At 41.9% G+C, this 16597-nt stretch overlaps 1 protein-coding gene and 1 long non-coding RNA gene across 3 annotated transcripts in view; one reads left to right on the plus strand and one right to left on the minus strand.

Moving 5' to 3' along the window:
• The window catches only part of ISX (intestine specific homeobox), a 23988-nt gene extending 10805 nt beyond the window's left edge, over nucleotides 1-13183 (plus strand). Inside the window, exons 3-6 of one of the 2 annotated variants that reach the window (XM_023936196.2) lie at nucleotides 7466-7617; nucleotides 10331-10396; nucleotides 11524-11634; nucleotides 12317-13183. In XM_023936196.2, the coding sequence (XP_023791964.2) occupies nucleotides 7466-7617; nucleotides 10331-10396; nucleotides 11524-11634; nucleotides 12317-12553 (566 nt within the window). In that variant the 3' untranslated portion in view covers nucleotides 12554-13183. The remainder of the gene's footprint in view (nucleotides 1-7465; nucleotides 7618-10330; nucleotides 10397-11523; nucleotides 11635-12316) is intronic. The other variant, XM_023936203.2, reaches the window with a different exon arrangement.
• LOC147653524 (uncharacterized) lies at nucleotides 6358-15440 on the minus strand. The gene is made up of 3 exons (XR_015286373.1): nucleotides 13809-15440; nucleotides 9521-13688; nucleotides 6358-7762 (listed from the first exon to the last, which is right to left on the minus strand). It is a non-coding gene; the product is annotated as an uncharacterized LOC147653524 (long non-coding RNA).
• Between the last annotated feature and the right edge of the window lie 1157 nt (nucleotides 15441-16597).

A 16597-nucleotide genomic window follows, 5' to 3' on the forward strand; every position in this document is an offset into this window, starting at 1 on the left:
AAACAGCTTTGATAAAATCTGTTTTAGAAGATCATTCTAAGGAAGGCCTTACTTGGGAGCTGCATGTTCAGACTCCGGGCCAGCTTCTGTGAGATGTGTCATTGCAGCCCCTTTGCCATGTGCGACCACCATCACTGCCAAGGTACTCAAAATTTCAGAGCAAGCAGGGCAAACTCTTGTGGTTGTTGGTCTGCCTCTCAGCAACCTATCTGTGTAAACACCCAAATCCTAAGCTCACACTTTACTTTTAATTACTTCGCTCTGCTCTGTCCGACCCCACTGGGACTTGGCTTGCCAGTTGAGAAGAGTGGAGCACCAGAGCCTGAAAGGATAGCATACCCCCATGCCTGCCTGACCTGTGGCAGGATTCCCCAAGTGTCTGCTCTTAAGGAGCAGTCAGGGAAAATTCATTGTGTAGGAGGCAGTTAATGGGGCTGCATTACCGACCCCTTATTGCTCTGTCTGATAGAGAGACAGCAGGCTCACTTTGGCAGCTCCAGAGCCCTGATCAGAATCAGTTCAGATTAGGGGCCCATCATCTGTCCAGCTTAGTCAGGCATGTTTAGATCTCCTGGTGGAGATTACCAGGTAGAAGATTCCAGCCTAGTTTAGATCCTCCTGGTCAATCATTTTTGTCTTTTACACATGCTGGGTCTGATTGTATACACTGGGCAGGTGTGCAGTTTAGCTACATCCAAAGGCACTGTGTGTGTGTGCCCAGCATTGCACACAGGTAATGGTTCCAGCCTTCTGCTCAAGCAGAGGAGCAGTCAGTGCCTTGGAGAAGCCAGGCATCACCCTCAGTGGTGATGTCTGGTCTTGTGGGATTTTTTCTCTGGTCAGTAATTCAAGGACAGCATAGATCATGCTTCAATAAACAGAGCTGGCTCCTAGTTCCACCAGAAACTGAGGTGTTCAGGCTGTGAACCACACGTTGTTCAGAGGTTCACATTACTTCCTGCAGCTCATGTCTTCATTATTCGCTGTAGAGGAGGCTGCCCTAATGAGTCAACATCACCCAAATATTTCCATAGCAGAGGAATCCTCTGCACCTTGCTGTCTGGGAGCTCAGGGATCTTTTTATTAATCTAATTGTTTTATTGTTATGATAGCATCTGTGATCCCAAAGCATATTGATGAATTCTGGTAGCAATTTTCATAAAGGCAACAGAAAGTATGGAGATAATCTCAGTTCTGGAGGAATAACAATGTAAGTCATGTCCTCTCTGTACTGATGCCAGTTGCAGACATCCTTAGCTCAATGTTTATGTTTTCTCTGAAGTAATAAATTCACTAGTACTGTTCATTTGTGGACAATATGGTCAAATCCATGTACCCCTGTGAAACAGCATGGTTTATCTCTCACAGACAGTCTTTTCCCCAATATGCTTATCTTAATATGACTTATCTTAATGCATTTTTGAAATGCCCAAGAGACAACGAAGCACTGTGCAATCACAATCCCAGATAAATATCATCTGCCCAGAATATGCCAGTGGGAGTGTGAGAAAGGGCACAAGCATCCCATTGTCCTGCAGAACAAAAGGAAACAATTCTAAATGAAAAGGAAAAGCGGGGGAAAGAAAAGAAATGCCCATATATATAATTTGGCTGCCATTAGCTGTCTTTCCAGCCTTTTTGTTTATCTGTGTGAATAGTCCCTGCAACCCCATGTCTCTAAAGTGCAATGTTCCTCTGTATACACTTGGAAATGCCCCAGATCATTGACCTTGTTTTGGTGGGTTTACTTGTTGAAGGATGATTCTTGTTATTTTCCTCCCTCTTTGAAGACTGACTGCTTATAATGACACCCTGGATATTAAATGAAAACCTGAATCCTTTACTCTCACCCTTCAAACTCTGTTCACATAGAAGTCTCGCTGGTACAAGTAAGCACTGAAAAAAGCAAAGCTGTCAGCAGCTGGGGACTAGCATAAATTCCTTTTGTGTTGTTTCTTCATGGGTTTTGGGTTTGGAGTTTTATTTGTTTAAAGCAATTGTTAACATTCAATGCTTTCCTCAAGCAGCCCCTTCTTTCCTGGGAATTTTGGATCAAAAGGGTATATTACACAGGACCCAGAGGTTAATTTGTTGCTTCTAGAAGAATCTGTATAATGTGACCACTTGTAAAGCTGATGGTACATCATGAATAGTTAATTTCAGAGGTCTTAATAAGTATTTATTGGCTTCTCCAAAATTGTCCTAGAACTTTTCATTAAAGACACAGGATATGGTGCTGTTAATTGCTGTCCTTTGAAATTGAGGGCAGGTCTTTTATTTATTGTTTTAACAAGCTCTTTATGCTTAAAGGGGAAACAGCAGAGGCAGGGAGGTAAATAAACATTCCTGACTGGTGTCTAGATGTTTGCAGGTACAAATAGCCACAAAGAGCAGGAATAAAGAAGAAAGCAGGCTGTCTGTGCAACCTGCAATAAGCTCAGCTTTCTCCCTCTTGCAAATGGTTGGTTTCTCACAAGGGTTTTGGACCAGAGAGTGTGGGGAGAGTGATGGGGAACCTGTTTTCTTTGATGGCAACCATTATTGGTTTGGGCTGGCCACTGCTCTTAAGGTGAGGTTTGACTACAGCAAACATTCACTGAAATTAATGTGTCAAGTGTCAAGCTTCAGGTTTAGCCGCATGGGGAACCTACACATGAATCTACCTGCAATCCACATTGGCCTGAAGGAGTTCATGAATGTGCATGACCTTTGGCCTAGGTACAGACCTGATGGTTTCCTTCATCCTTCAGATATTCTGCTGACCACTGACCGTGCCAGAGTTATGCACACCACCATTTCAGGCAAGAGCATTTGTAAAAACTGTCATCACTTTGCTGGCAGACAGGAAAGGTTAAATTCACCAGGGGCTCAGGTTGATGATGAGCACAATCCTCCACAACAAACTGTCTGCATGAATGGTTTCATACATACTGTCTACTCCTTGCCAACTCCTCTGACAGGCAGGCTTAAGAAACTCCCCTGACCACCACCGTACAGCCTGCTTAAACAGGTTTCTAGCCCGGTATTTTTAGCAGTCCTGCTCACACCCCCTGTACCTTCTCTCTGCATTTCAGTCTTGCTGTCAGGTGATTAGGCACTGTACACAGTGCCAGGATGGAAGCAACTCTATATGAAGGAGTTTTGGACTGGAGGGAGGAGGTCAAGATTTTAAAAGTTCAAGTTGTGCTTCTCTGAATTAACTTTGGCAATGCCTGAAGAGGCAGCAGCTGGATGTGAAATGCTGTGTTTCACTAGCAGGAGGCTCTATCTGGAGCATATTGTACCCATCCAATTAGGATCAGTCTCACTGGCTATGCCAGTCCTTCTTAGGCTGGAAAACCACTTTAATAAAGATTAGCAACACTGCAGTATTCTTGCCTACATATTGCAGCACAAGCTCTTTTGAAAGCCATGAGCCACCTCTTTAAGTAGGAGAGGGACTGCCATGGGCACATCCCTGTATACAGACAAGCAGGTTTTGTCCTGATGCCATTAACTCTCTGTAATAACTGGAGGTTTTTGCTATGGGGCTGTCTGCCAGGAGCCGAATATCACCAAAGGAAAACAACATTCAGAAAAGCCAGGAGAAGGAACTGGCTGGGAGATCCACATATCTGAATTACAAAGAGAGAGAGAGAGAGAGAGAGAGAGGAACTTCTCTGAAAAAAACCAAAAAAGGATGAAACAGAACCAGATAAAATGAGGCTCTATCTCAACACACCATAGTTTCTTATTGAGAAACAAATGATACAGTCACCTTTGTTACATAGAGAAAAATGTATTTGTGAGGATATATAGCTAAAGCCACTTGCTTGCTTATGTAACTGCTTTCTCCTTGTCAAAGAAGAAGCAGAATCTTTGTATCTGTTGTCACATACTGTGAGAGGGTGTCTGTCCAGAAATGACAAAGAAGATTGCAGCAAGATAAACTGATCCCACCAATCTTCATCTACTTAGATTACCTACTTGAAGGCAAATACATGCTAGCACTGATTTCCAGCCCTTCTCCTGCATTTTTAATTCCTTCTCCTTCCAGTGTATGGCCCAGGTAGGCTTGATACAGTCCTAGCTGCCACTGGGGTAAGTACAAATGCGGGGTAGGTTGCACAGATCTCCCTGAGGCAGCATTTTTCTAGCTAGTTCAGATATGCAGCTAAGAAACAGCAGTGCAAGGTGTACCACAGGCAATTTGCCTACTGCAGAAGATAGTCCAGAAGAAATTTGCCCCAAGTATAGCATTATTGCAGCTGTGCAGCTTTTATGTCATAAACTGCAAATGCTAAAAAACCTCTTCGAGCAGTAGTCATCAGTATTGATTTTCTCATACCTTGAATTTCTTGAAACTCTGTTATACTGGACAATGGAAATAAGCTGCAGTATGCTAAGCCAAAAATGTGTATATAAGCAACTGCAAATCAGATGCTTTGAGTTGTGCTTAGTTTAAGGCCTTAATGCTGTAAGCTCTCTTACTTTTTAGGTAAGGAATGATGGGGGGACTTTACTTCATGTGGTTATGTGGAGGTCAAAGATTATGTAATAAAGTAAGTTGTGAGAGGCCTCTGGAGACTATCTTGTCCAACCCCAAATCTAAGCAGGGCTAGCTTAAATCAAGTGGCTTAGGCTTTTGACCAGTCAAGTTCAGAGTGTCTGCAAGGTCTGAGACTTGACAGCCTCTCCTGGCCCACATCAGACTACTCTCATAATGAAAACATGTTTTACCTCGTATGTAACCAGAATTTTCCTTGCTGCAACTTGTAGTCATTGATCCCATCCTTCCACCGTGCACCTTCAAGAAGAATTTCTATTTCAATAAAGTTCATATGTTCCAACTTGCTCCAAGTCTGACCTGGTAATAAAGCAGATCTGCAGAGGACAAATGAGCCTGATACTGAATTTAAAGGAGCTATACTGCTTTATCAGCGTGGAGGATCTGGCCCTTCCAATGTCAACAGTAAGGCAATGTATAGACAGCTGTATCTCTAAGCATCTGAAAATGCTGACATATTTAGCTGCCTTGTATTTTCAGGCTTGGTTTAAGCAGCCAGCTAACCTGCAAATGACTTTCACAGAGCATAAGAGCACACTTGAATATCCCCAGCTTTTACATAAAAAATAGCTCAGGAAACTCAGACAGAGTCTTATTTCCCCAGAGACTCTAGAGCCACATTTGAAAAGCCAAAGTTCCGCACTTCCAACACTTCCTAGTCCTACATCTTCCACCCACATTCTTTATTAGACTGTAATTCTGAATGCTGTTGTTTGCTATGGGATCTCTAAGCTGAGGTCCCAAGGCAAAGGGAACTATCAAAGCTACAGTCAGAAAAAGTTTAATCTTGCAAGAGAAAATGTTAACACTGAGTCCCAGATTTTTTTGCATTTCTTAATAGTTTTTAAAAAGATTTAAAATGGAATGACTGATTACTTATTGAAAAAAAATACACTTTTCTATATTCCCTGCTGGCAAAAGCCTTGATTAGTTCACAGGAGTCTATTTTGTTAGCATTTTAATTTCATATCTAGTCAAAATTTGTCCTTCAGTCTCTACTGGCCCATAACTGACCTCATGTTACTGCATTTTGTTCAATCTCATCATGGGTTTCAGCTTTGCAAAGTCTGGTTTCAGTAGGATTGATACTTCTGAGCACTGTGTAGACCCTCCCCCTACGTAAGAGCTGTCTACAACACAATTCAGCTTTCCAGAAAGAAAAATGTGAAAGATTTAGAGTGAGCTAGTGGGGAGTTTCTTTTGCTCATCACCAAGTTATCTGGGTCTTTTTCATACCCAAGAAGCTGGTATGAGACACCAGGAACTCATGCCTGTTCTCTCTAAAGCTGTGCTCTCTAGTCCTGGACATTTCTGAGGTGCCAGCAGGACAGAGTATAGTGAGCTGTATAGTAAATGTGAGGTGAAAATCCTCAAGAAACAACATTACAAACTGGGAACCCTATCTTATCTCCAGGGGATGTAGTGTCCTAAGATTTCTGCTCTCAGCACTGATATTTCCCTTTTCTTGCATATAGCAATAAACCCCCTGTACAGTAATCTTTTGGGAAGGTTCAAGTAAATGGAATCAGGGCTTCTTAGGAGAAGGTGCCCTTTATACCTTCAGCATAAACACACAGGAATATTTCTCATTTCAAAGCTCTGCCCCAGTAGTGCCAGCAAGATTCAATGGAAATACTGTTTTTCTCTTGAGTCTAAAGCTAGTGCTGCAGTTTAATGAGTAGTACTTTGATAGGCTGGTAGAAAGTCTAATGATATGGATTTAACTGTGTTGGACATCAGCTTTATTAGGCTGTTTCTGAGACATGGTAGTATTGACAGTGTTTATGATAAATGACACTCCTCAGTTATTCTTGCATGACTGGTTTATTTTCAAAGTCCCCAGAAGGTTTAGAAAAGATGAAATATTCACAATGGTGTCGTGTCTGGGCTCCTTCGTACCAAGTTGATGAACAGAATGTTTTAATCCTTATTTTCTTTGTCAACAGAGTCACAACGAGGTTTTGATTACAGAATGAAAAATGTCATTTTCTGGTCAGATCAGTTTTCCGAGCTCATTAGAAAAACCCTGTGATTCACAGTGCTTGGGGTGTGGCTTTTTGTACTGGTCACTCAGTGTCAGTGGGAAGATACTCCATTTGTGAATCAGAGAAGAGTCCAGCTTTGGGATGGGGTTGAACTCCATATTCTGCAGCTGCTTTTTCCTCTTCCTTGCAGGACCTTCAGCATCATTTTGGAGCAACCGAGACCTCATTCTAACTTACATCAAGTTCTATACAGAGTTCATGATTGAAATGAAATATCCTGGTGTAGGAGGGCATTTTCAAAACACTGTGGGAGTGTTGAGGGAAGTACTTTTTCTGATCACACCACAAGAGGTGAAGCAATGTTGCAGTCTAGGAGTCTACTTAGGAATTCACAGCACCTGGACTTCTGCATGGGCTCTAACATCTTACTCTTAAGGTTAAGTTAAAGTTTAGCTTGTTTAGAAAGTTCTCACACCGCAATGGTACAGTCAGAAAAACACCTTTTCTTTGCAACTGCAAAGTTAAACTGCTGGCTATCCCTGCTGCTGTATGAATGGTATGAGAAGAGAACAGCAGTCACTCAGGGGTCAATGGTTGGTCCAACACTGAAGGACTTTGGTGACAAACTCATTGCAGGGCTAGTGTGGTTAAAATACACAGGCATTTGTAGCAGTTGACATGTGTTGTATCCGTGGAATTAGCAGTACAAATGGACACTTTTGACTCATTTCTTTAATGATAAAGGAGTTCATTCACATTGTCTGCTAAAGAATGTCAGGCGCCAGTCACCTGTGATAAGTACGTGTCTAGAAGGTGTGGTAGATGCCATCCCAACTGCAGAGCAATTTACAGAAATTGCTGCACCTCTGAATCGTCTTGTGGTCCTGTAGCCTTTTCCTGTAAAAAGAACTACATCTTTCCTTGGTTTTCACAGCTGAGAGGAAAGGGAAACGAAGAATCCGGACAACGTTCACAGCTGAGCAGCTCCAGGAACTGGAGAAAATTTTCCAAGTGACTCACTACCCGGACGTCCATATTCGCAATCAACTGGCAGCAAAGATAAACCTCCCAGAAGCCAGAGTTCAGGTACTGTACATCTCCAAAAGGCTATGTTCACTGCAATTCATTCATTATTTGGCGTGCTTAATAGTTTGTGCCTGGATGGCAATGCTAATGAGATACGTGACCTCTCTCTTACCCTGCAGATGAGGCCAGTATCACTCTTCTCTTCCTACAAATAGGGAAAGAAGTATTTGTCACCCAGCTGTGACTAACCAAATGGAATTAATCAAAGGGTTAACAGGAGCTCCCAGCATACTAAATGCATAGCAAATAGGAGTTACAGGTGGTTATGAGCAACCTGTTGGACTCTGTAGCAACAGAGCAGCCACTTATGGAAATATTTATTAATCATTTATCAACCATTTATAGGCTAATATTCATCCAGTACAAACTGTCATCCACATCCATCTTCCACAGAGTCTCAAAAAATGTGAAAATAATTGCCAAAATGAAAGTGCTTCTTAGTGTTCTGTATTTTGATATCACAGGCTGTAAATGGCCTGGATATAATTTCAGTGCACAGAAACTAATCCAGTTTCCCCCAGTTGTAATATAATGTTGCTGACTGAGCTAAAAATTGATGTCAAATTCTTACTGCATAGTAAATCTCCTGCATTAAAATGTACATACCACTCTGTACTGGCATTTGGTGTTGTGTACCAGGCACTGTAGTGATGATTTTTTGCTTGAGACAGTTTTTGTACTTGCCCCAGTGCTATAGTCATTGGTGCATTTTTTTTCATATATCCCTCTCTAACAATCAAAGTTCAACACAGAGCTGTTTATTGACCATGGCATGCCTGGGACTATTGACTAGCCATGATAATATTGCTTCATCGTTAGGTGACAGGGAGAATTAGACCTGCATTGCCACAATATGCCCATTAGCAATACCAGTACACCAACAATGCGTTTCCAACAGCATAAAACACAAGCTGGGCTGCCAGCAGTCAATGTTCTCCACAGAACAATGAATCACATGAAGGAACCAGACATGTTTTTCTTTAAAAAAAATTAATCGCTATGGGGAAAAATAAAAACGAGTTTTTATGGGTAACATCAACCTGAGATGTAAATGAAAGAAGTAAAAAGTCTCTCATGTATGAAATGCAGATGGCAAATTCCCAATCCAGACAGTGTTATACAAGACACAGGAAATTCTGTGTTTGACCTCATCCTGGCTGATAAAGGGAAATCAGCCACAGAACTAAAAATTAGCAGTAACTTGGGTTCAAGTTTCAAGTTATAGTTTTGATTGACTGCATTTGTCACACAAGTCAAATAGCACACAGAGAATATGTGTGAGCACACAAAGAATGTGCTCTTGCTACTTTGAAATAACAGTTTTGACAAAGCTAAAAGCTTTGTGTCAGTCACATCACCTCAGAAATATAACTTAACTGTCAAATAAGTAAGTGAACACCCATTCAGTGACCAAATTAAATCCTTCATAACTGTGACAAATCTTGTGTCTTCCATTCAAGAAAAAGTTATGATTGCTGTGAAACAGCTTAAGTGGATAGATGAAATTGTATAACTGCATGTGTTACACAGAAAAAATTAAGAATCCTGTATGAATAAACATGAGAAAAAATAAATTATAAAAAATAAATAAGCAAAGCAGGAGGGTGCAGGCCAAAGCTTTGATCAGAAAAATTAAGGATCAAAAACTCAATAAAAGTCGATTAAGAACAAAAAAAAACAAAAAACAAAAAACCCCAAAGTGATCAATTATACTGATCTGTTACTTTATAGAAACAGTAGGACTGTCAATGATAGTGCATAAATGTCAGAGATGTTCTCTCATAATTTCTGCTCTATCCTTGGAAATATGTCAGGTAAGGTGCCAGCACTTTCTATAAGGATAATGTTGAACAGCAGCTGCTACAGACAGATAATTTTTAATCTATACATCTAAGTAACTTACCTCCAGTGGTTCTGAAAAAGCTGCTTGAGAAGCAGTTTGGGTCATCAGTGTTGATATTTAATCAGTTCTGGAGCATGGGAGACATTCCACTCCAGGGGCCTTGAAGAAATCGAATGTTATGTCAGTATTTAAAGGGTAAACAGGACAAGCTGATAATGAGTGGCCTGTCAGACAAACATTGATTTCTGGCAAAACTGTGAAAAGGACTGTATATTCTGTTAATGGGGAGTTAAAGAAAATGTATCGTATTTAATGCTTATCAGCACTGGTTCATGAAAATAGACACTGCCAGAACTCATCTTTTTATGGTGAGATTATTAGTGACAGTTTTAAACTGAAAGAAGGTAGATTTACTTTGTGTATGAGGAAGAAATTCTTTATGGTGATATTGGCAAGACACTGGAACAGATTGCCCAGAGAAGTTGTGGGTGTCCCATCATTGGAAGTGTTCAAAGTCAGGCTTAATGGCACTTTAAGCAGCCTGGTCTAGTGAAAGATGTCCCTGCTCACAGCAGAAGTGTCGGAACTAGATCTTCTTTAAAAGATGCATTCCAGCTGAGACCAGCTCTATGATTCTGTGATCCTGTGAATTTGGTTGATAAAGGTATGATACCTGTGGTAGAGCATGCAGAGTAGGTTTAAAACACAATAAAAAGAACTCATGCTGGGTATTGAGAAATCATTTTAGACATAAGGGTGCTGAAGAGCTGGTTGGGCAAAAAAGAGCAGTTTGGTCTGAAAAGTGTTAAAATCTTTGCCTTTAGTTATAAAAAGTAAGTCCATGAAGTGAGAGCTTTATTCCACGTGCAGATTTTAGAAGGAGTGCTTCAGAGACTGAATATTGGCTGGAGTGCCCCCTTTGCCCTCTATCACTTGGTGAGTGTTAAATGGTGCTGTTGCATCATATAACTCCTGCATGGTAGAAAGGGAATGGAGAAGTTCATACACACTAAGCAGTTTCCAGACACATGCAAAGCCAGATAAACAAAACTGTCCTCTCAGTAACCCCAGATACTTCTATCAGCAATATAGCAGCTACCTATCAGCAATATAGCAAAGGGCTCCTGACATTCCCATTACTTCTTGGGTGAGAGATGCAGAAATAACTGAGCTGCTCATTATTTGGCTTAAAATACATATGTATTTACATCCAGTAGCACCCGGCTTCAATAACTAACACTTTGTGTTCATGTGATCCACCTGCTTACATTCAAACAGCAAGTCCCTTAGTAAGCTAAAACTGAAATTGAAAGGGGCTTCAACTTTTCACAGCAATGCAGCAAGATGAACAATTGCAGCGGCACAATAAATACATTTATACCTCTGCCAGAAGACAGAATGGTCAAATCAGCTGACAGATGAAAGGAACTCCCCAGACAAAATTTGTTGTCTGCTTTCCAGTGAAAAAGAGATGGCAGACAACATATTAGATTGCTGAGTGATCCCCTTGGGTCTTTCACTTAGGTCCCTTCTGTGAATTTCCAAATTCTACCAGCTAAATATAGGTAGAACCCTGTAACTCCATCTGCACAGGTGACACACTTTTATTGCAGCCCAGCAAAACATCTAGGTGGATCTTTTCTCAGTCTATTCACTTGGAATGACTCTAAGGGTGGAAGAGCTCTGTCATGAAATGTCACACTTTCTAGGGAACTCAGAATGCTGTGTGCATTGACCACTGCACAGCTTTGACCACAGAAGGATCTGCTTTCCCCAGAGAGCCCTGGAAAACTGTCTTTCCTTGAACAGGATGATCCTATGTCTTCTGTGAGCCACAACAAAAAACAGGGTATCACAATAGTCCAGAGATCCCACATGCTATGCAAAGTGTGAAAAGTGCTCTGTCAAACCCAGTGGTTTCCTTTAGATTCAGCCCCTGGTTCTGCCAATCTGGAGGTCAGTGTTTTCTGATGCTCAGAGTTTAGGGAAAGTACTTGGCTTTGAGAAGTTCCTCCTTCATACTCTGTTAATTTCTGTACCTTTTCTTTTTTACCTTTATCCAGATCTGGTTCCAGAATCAGCGAGCAAAGTGGAGGAAACATGAAAAGTTCGGGAACTTTGGTGGCCTTCAGCATATGACAGAAGTTGATTTTGCTCCCAAGTCAGATATAACAGTGAGTATTTGACACTTTGTGTAAAGCCACTGAGAGAGAGACAGCTATCCTTCACCAGGTAGTCACTCCACCAGTAATCCCATGGGACTATCTCAGAGAAGGAGCTCTGGAAAAGACAAAACTGGCAATATGATGACAAGAAACCCCACCATCAATCCACTGATCAAATAACACATTTCTTCCCAGAATTAAACCTGTTCCATAAATATTCTATGAGTTGTCTCTTGTAGGGTGGTCCTTCCCCATTTTGCTTCTAAATCACTTCCCTGTAAATCATACTTTGATTCAGAACATTTTAATAATCAGAATTTTCCTGAAAATGAGGACTTAAGACATTTGCAGCCACAAAGCAATGTTCCTCTTTTCTCTTTACAACATCCAGCCTTGGTTGGGCTGACCAGCACTTTTTGCCCTCAACCTATGCTTTAGCAGTCCAGGACTGTTATTTATTTAGGCTGCCACACAGGCTCTTTCCCTGACAGGAGACTTTCAGGACTAGAAAAAAGTGTATTTTGCTTTGTGTCCTGGGTGACAGCACACCACTGGGTTTTAGGAAGTCTGTTTTTCTAAACTTCTCTTCTTAATTACCAAGCACCAGGGAAACAAATAAGGTTGATTGTAAATTTCATCTAAGTAGAAGTCCATATTGATTCACCTGAGACTACGCTTTTATTCTTGAAAGGCTCCTATCTTGATGCCAAGAAAGCTCTCTGCTTCCTTTCCTGCCATGGGATACTACTCTCCACTGCAAGGACAGCTGACAACTGCCCGGCTGCCCAGCACGCTCTCCTTCGCTCCCCACCACGTGGAGCTGCTGCCCTTCCCAAAACCACACTTGCTCTTCCATGTCCTGCCCCCTTACGGCTCGCTGCTACCCCACAAGTTGGAAAGGAGCAGCATCTGTGCCAGCTCCTCTTAGAGGAGGACACAGGGTGTCTGGGGAGTGTGTTTCTCCCCATGTTCTCCGTCAAGGTGTGCGGTTCCTCTCCTTGAACAAACCTGCTGGGACGATGGGTGGCAGTGGTGCCAGGTCACCGTGCTGGAGGACTGCTGCCGGGAGTTGCTGCAGCCCAATGGATGTGGGCAAGAGGCACCAAGGACCAGAAAGGAGCTCCTCATCTCCCTGAGGAGCAGCACATTCCATGGAAACCCAGCCCTTCAGCCGAGAGCCTCTCCCCAGCGGGACAGTGCACCAAGCAGCTCTGTGGAAGGACTGGGATTTTACTCAGCCACGAGACACTGGATGACCCTATTGCACTCATGCCTTGGGGCAGGAAAGGTGCCTGGGATAAAGTGTGCATAGGCATAAGGTCCAGATAAAAGTGCTTTTCTCTGCAGGTTTTGGTCACTTTTCTCTTACATTCTGGTACTGGGCTGCTGCAAAGAATATGTTTAGGTCAAAAATCAAACTTTGAAGATACCTTGTTTTTTTTTCCAAGTACTCAGTTGGTGGCGGGGAGGGGGAGGTTGTTTTGCTGTCTATGTTTTTGACTTGAATAAAGGGACACAAACACAATCTGAGCTGAAATACAACAGTCTGAGCTCTGGATTTGGTACTGCAAGTCTCTGGGGGCAAGAGAATTCTTCAGCTGGTTAATTAAAATGCTTATGAGGAAGCCTCTCATTTTTTGATCTAAATTAAGAAAGCTCCAAAACTCCCCCAAAAACAATAACAAAAGGAGGCAGCCTGAGTTTAATCTGCTAGATTCAATAGGATGATATGACCCCATAGTTTAGTTTAATTGTAGATAAATAATGAGATCAGCCTGCCCATTTACAAAACGTCTCTATCCCTGTTATTTACATAATACTCATCACCTTCCAACATATGGTGCTTTTCTCTCCCCTGCTTATTCAGGGTCCAGTTCTGCTTCCACTAATGTCTGCACTGTATATACTGTATCCTTACTCTTACAGATCTTTATAAGATCTATACAAGACCTTTTTCTGAATGCTCGATCATCTTCATCCCTGTCATCTTATCAGTCAGTGAAGGACGCTCAGGTCAGATACAGGGCTAAACTTCATCTCCAGCAAAGAGCTTAAACACCTAACTGATTAAATCAACACAAATTAGTTGTGGTGTTCACCTCATGCAACTTCAGATGACTGCATTGTAGCCACACACACACACACACACACACACATAGTCAAATTAAGGACCTTGAGCTTACTTTAAAGAAGAAAAAGTGATCACACTAAGGTGTCTTTATTAGGTGCAGTTCACTCATGAGTGCAGTTTCTGGGATGTGAATTGTCCTTACACAATGATTATCTGGAATGCAGGCATCATAATCATCTAAAGCTATGGAGACATGACTGCACAATAGCCTGGGTTGACATAGCTTTTCCTACATGAATATTTCTTTAGCCTAGAGGAGGATTCTGGGATGATCACAACATCACCATTTTCCTTGGTCAGGATATGGAGGTCAGAAGCTTAGGATGCTACTTTTACATTGTTTCATAGTCTTGATGTTTCCACATAATGCCAGGTTGGACACACCAGTCCTTGGCACATCCTCAACTCTGCAGTTCTTCAGACATACAGGATTACTTTGGCAAACACATCTTAAACCTGACAAAGAGTTGCTTCAGGGAGAAGTCGTCCAAGGAAGCTGACCACACAAGACATGAGGACAGAAATGTGGTCATAGTTTCATCCTAATCTTCCTCACCTGATAACAAGTGATTCAAATGACAGGGTTTACAAGCCCCCTGGGGTAAACTCCTGTAGTCTCACAGTTCTCCATGACATTCCACTTGTATTTTCTATATGACAGCTTCAACCTTTAATCTTCCCTAAAACTCCTTGTGACCTGAACAATTTCTACCCCTGGCTTATGGCCCTGATTTCCATTTTCACACTGACTTTTTGGTGAAAGAAAGAGAGTAGGAGAGCCCAGGGGCCTCTAGAAAGCTTTCCTTTTATGGTTGCTGCTGTTGTTTTTTGGGGGTGGCTAGAAAAAAGAGCTGGGGTTTTGAGGGTGTGGTTTACTTTTAAATGTATCTCTTGTTTTCTTTTTTCTTTTTTTCTTTTTTTTCCTCTTGTGTTTACCACGTGTTTTGTCACAAAGGGAGCATGCAGAGAGGGTGATGCCTGCTCTGCAATTCCATGCAGGTACACACTAGACCTTGGGTCAAAAAAAGCTGTGATTTAAAGCAGCCAAACATCTGGTTCCTCATGCTTTTTGACCAAGTTCTACATTCTCTTCCTGCTCTGTGCTCTGACCTGACTTTGCTGAGCAATTGTAAAATGTCCTTCCTTTGTTCCCTCACATCTCCCCTTAGCCTGGACGATTGGTCTCGCCTGAGGGCCTATTTCTGTTTTCTTGCTATGCTCACATTTTGCCTCCATGTAGTTAGATTTGGCTTTGGAATGAGAAAACACTATCACTTCTAGCTCAAGAACCACCAAATGAGCCAATGTCTGTGCATCTCAGGGAGATTAACCCAAAAGACTTGGTGTAAATAAGGGCTTAAGTCAAAATAAAATGGTCAGTGAATTAATTCAGGTAGGCTTTTATCCAACCAGGAGAGTTTGGCTCTTCCAAGAAGGTCTCCTGGATACTTCCTCCCTGCTTGTATTCTTACACAAATCTCCTCTCTTCCTGGAACAGCTTTATCCCACTTCCAGGACACGTTCTCGCTTTTGCTGAAATACATAATTTACAGTGTCTATCCAAAGATACCAGCACAGAATGATTTTATTTTCAAGTGACTAACAATAAAAACTCACCTCCTGACCTCCTGAAGCCCAGCAGAATGGAGAGGGCAGGAAGGGAAAATGCCTTTCATTCCAGGTCTTCAGAGCTGGAGCTTGTGAAAGCACTCTGGAGTTTCATCAAAAATGAATCTGGTGTCAAAGCCACAAGGTGGGTTTAGATTAAATGCTTCAAAAGGAAACTCAAACAGGTTTGGTTTTTAATAAGAAAAAAAAAAAAAAAATAAATCTGTGCCCCAAAGTAGCAAATTATTCATTATTCCAACAGCTATTAGATACATATTATATTGTCATGGGCGTTTCAAGCAGAGGATGTCCCATCATGAGAGAGCCTGCACTGGCACTGTGACCCTTTCTGGAGCCATCATAGCAAGCAGTACATGTTGGCCACCTGAATGATCTGAAACCTGTTTAAGAATTAAAAGAGTACCAGCCAGCAGCCATGTGCCAGGAGTCTGTAGTAGTTGTCTGTTTCTCTATGTTTCAAAACTCTCATAGTCTCGTTCTTTGCCATCACATTATTCATCTTTGTCTTATGGCTGATGTTGAGCTTACAGGACAGAAATTCACTGAATCCTTCATCATCTTTGATTAAATATAGATGCTGCTATTTTCAGCCTTGCAGACCCCGTGCAAGCTTTGTCAGCTTTTAATGCTTTCCAGTGCTTCCAATAGCAGAAAAGGGCCACTTTTGTCTGCATCCCTCAATAATAGGAAAAGCCAATTTAACACTTTCTTTCTTTGCAGGAAGCACATTCCTAAGTGTAGGGTGACCTTTCCTCTGCTTGTGACCACTGAAGCTGGGAAAACTTTCAGGGCTCTCAGCAATACCAACCTTGTCCATCATGAGTCTTCCACTCTCTGAAGCCTTGCTTTTCCCCACCTCCTTTCTTTTGTCTCCCTCACACATTAACAGGACTAATGCCCCTGCTACTTTTGCTTTATTCCTTCCACTAATCTCTTTTTTCTGTTCTGAATTTAGAGCTGTCCCATACAATGCTGCCAGGATTTCCCAAGCAAGAATAGGTGCACGCTCATTTTAGGGGCGTCTCGCTGGGTAAACACCGCCTCACTACCGTGAAAATCTTGCTGGTGTAAAGACCTACTCAGAAGGGCCTTTTTCCTTTCTTTCCCTGGAGCAGAAGTAAATAGCTGTCTGGTGTTCAGGGTCTATCATATGAGTCCCAAGATTATCTTTCTTATAGTTACAAAAAAGCAGGTCCCCACCAAGGGGTCTTA

This window comes from Cyanistes caeruleus, chromosome 4 (genome assembly GCF_971803275.1).
Source record: "Cyanistes caeruleus chromosome 4, bCyaCae1.hap1.1, whole genome shotgun sequence".
Taxonomy (NCBI): domain Eukaryota; kingdom Metazoa; phylum Chordata; class Aves; order Passeriformes; family Paridae; genus Cyanistes; species Cyanistes caeruleus.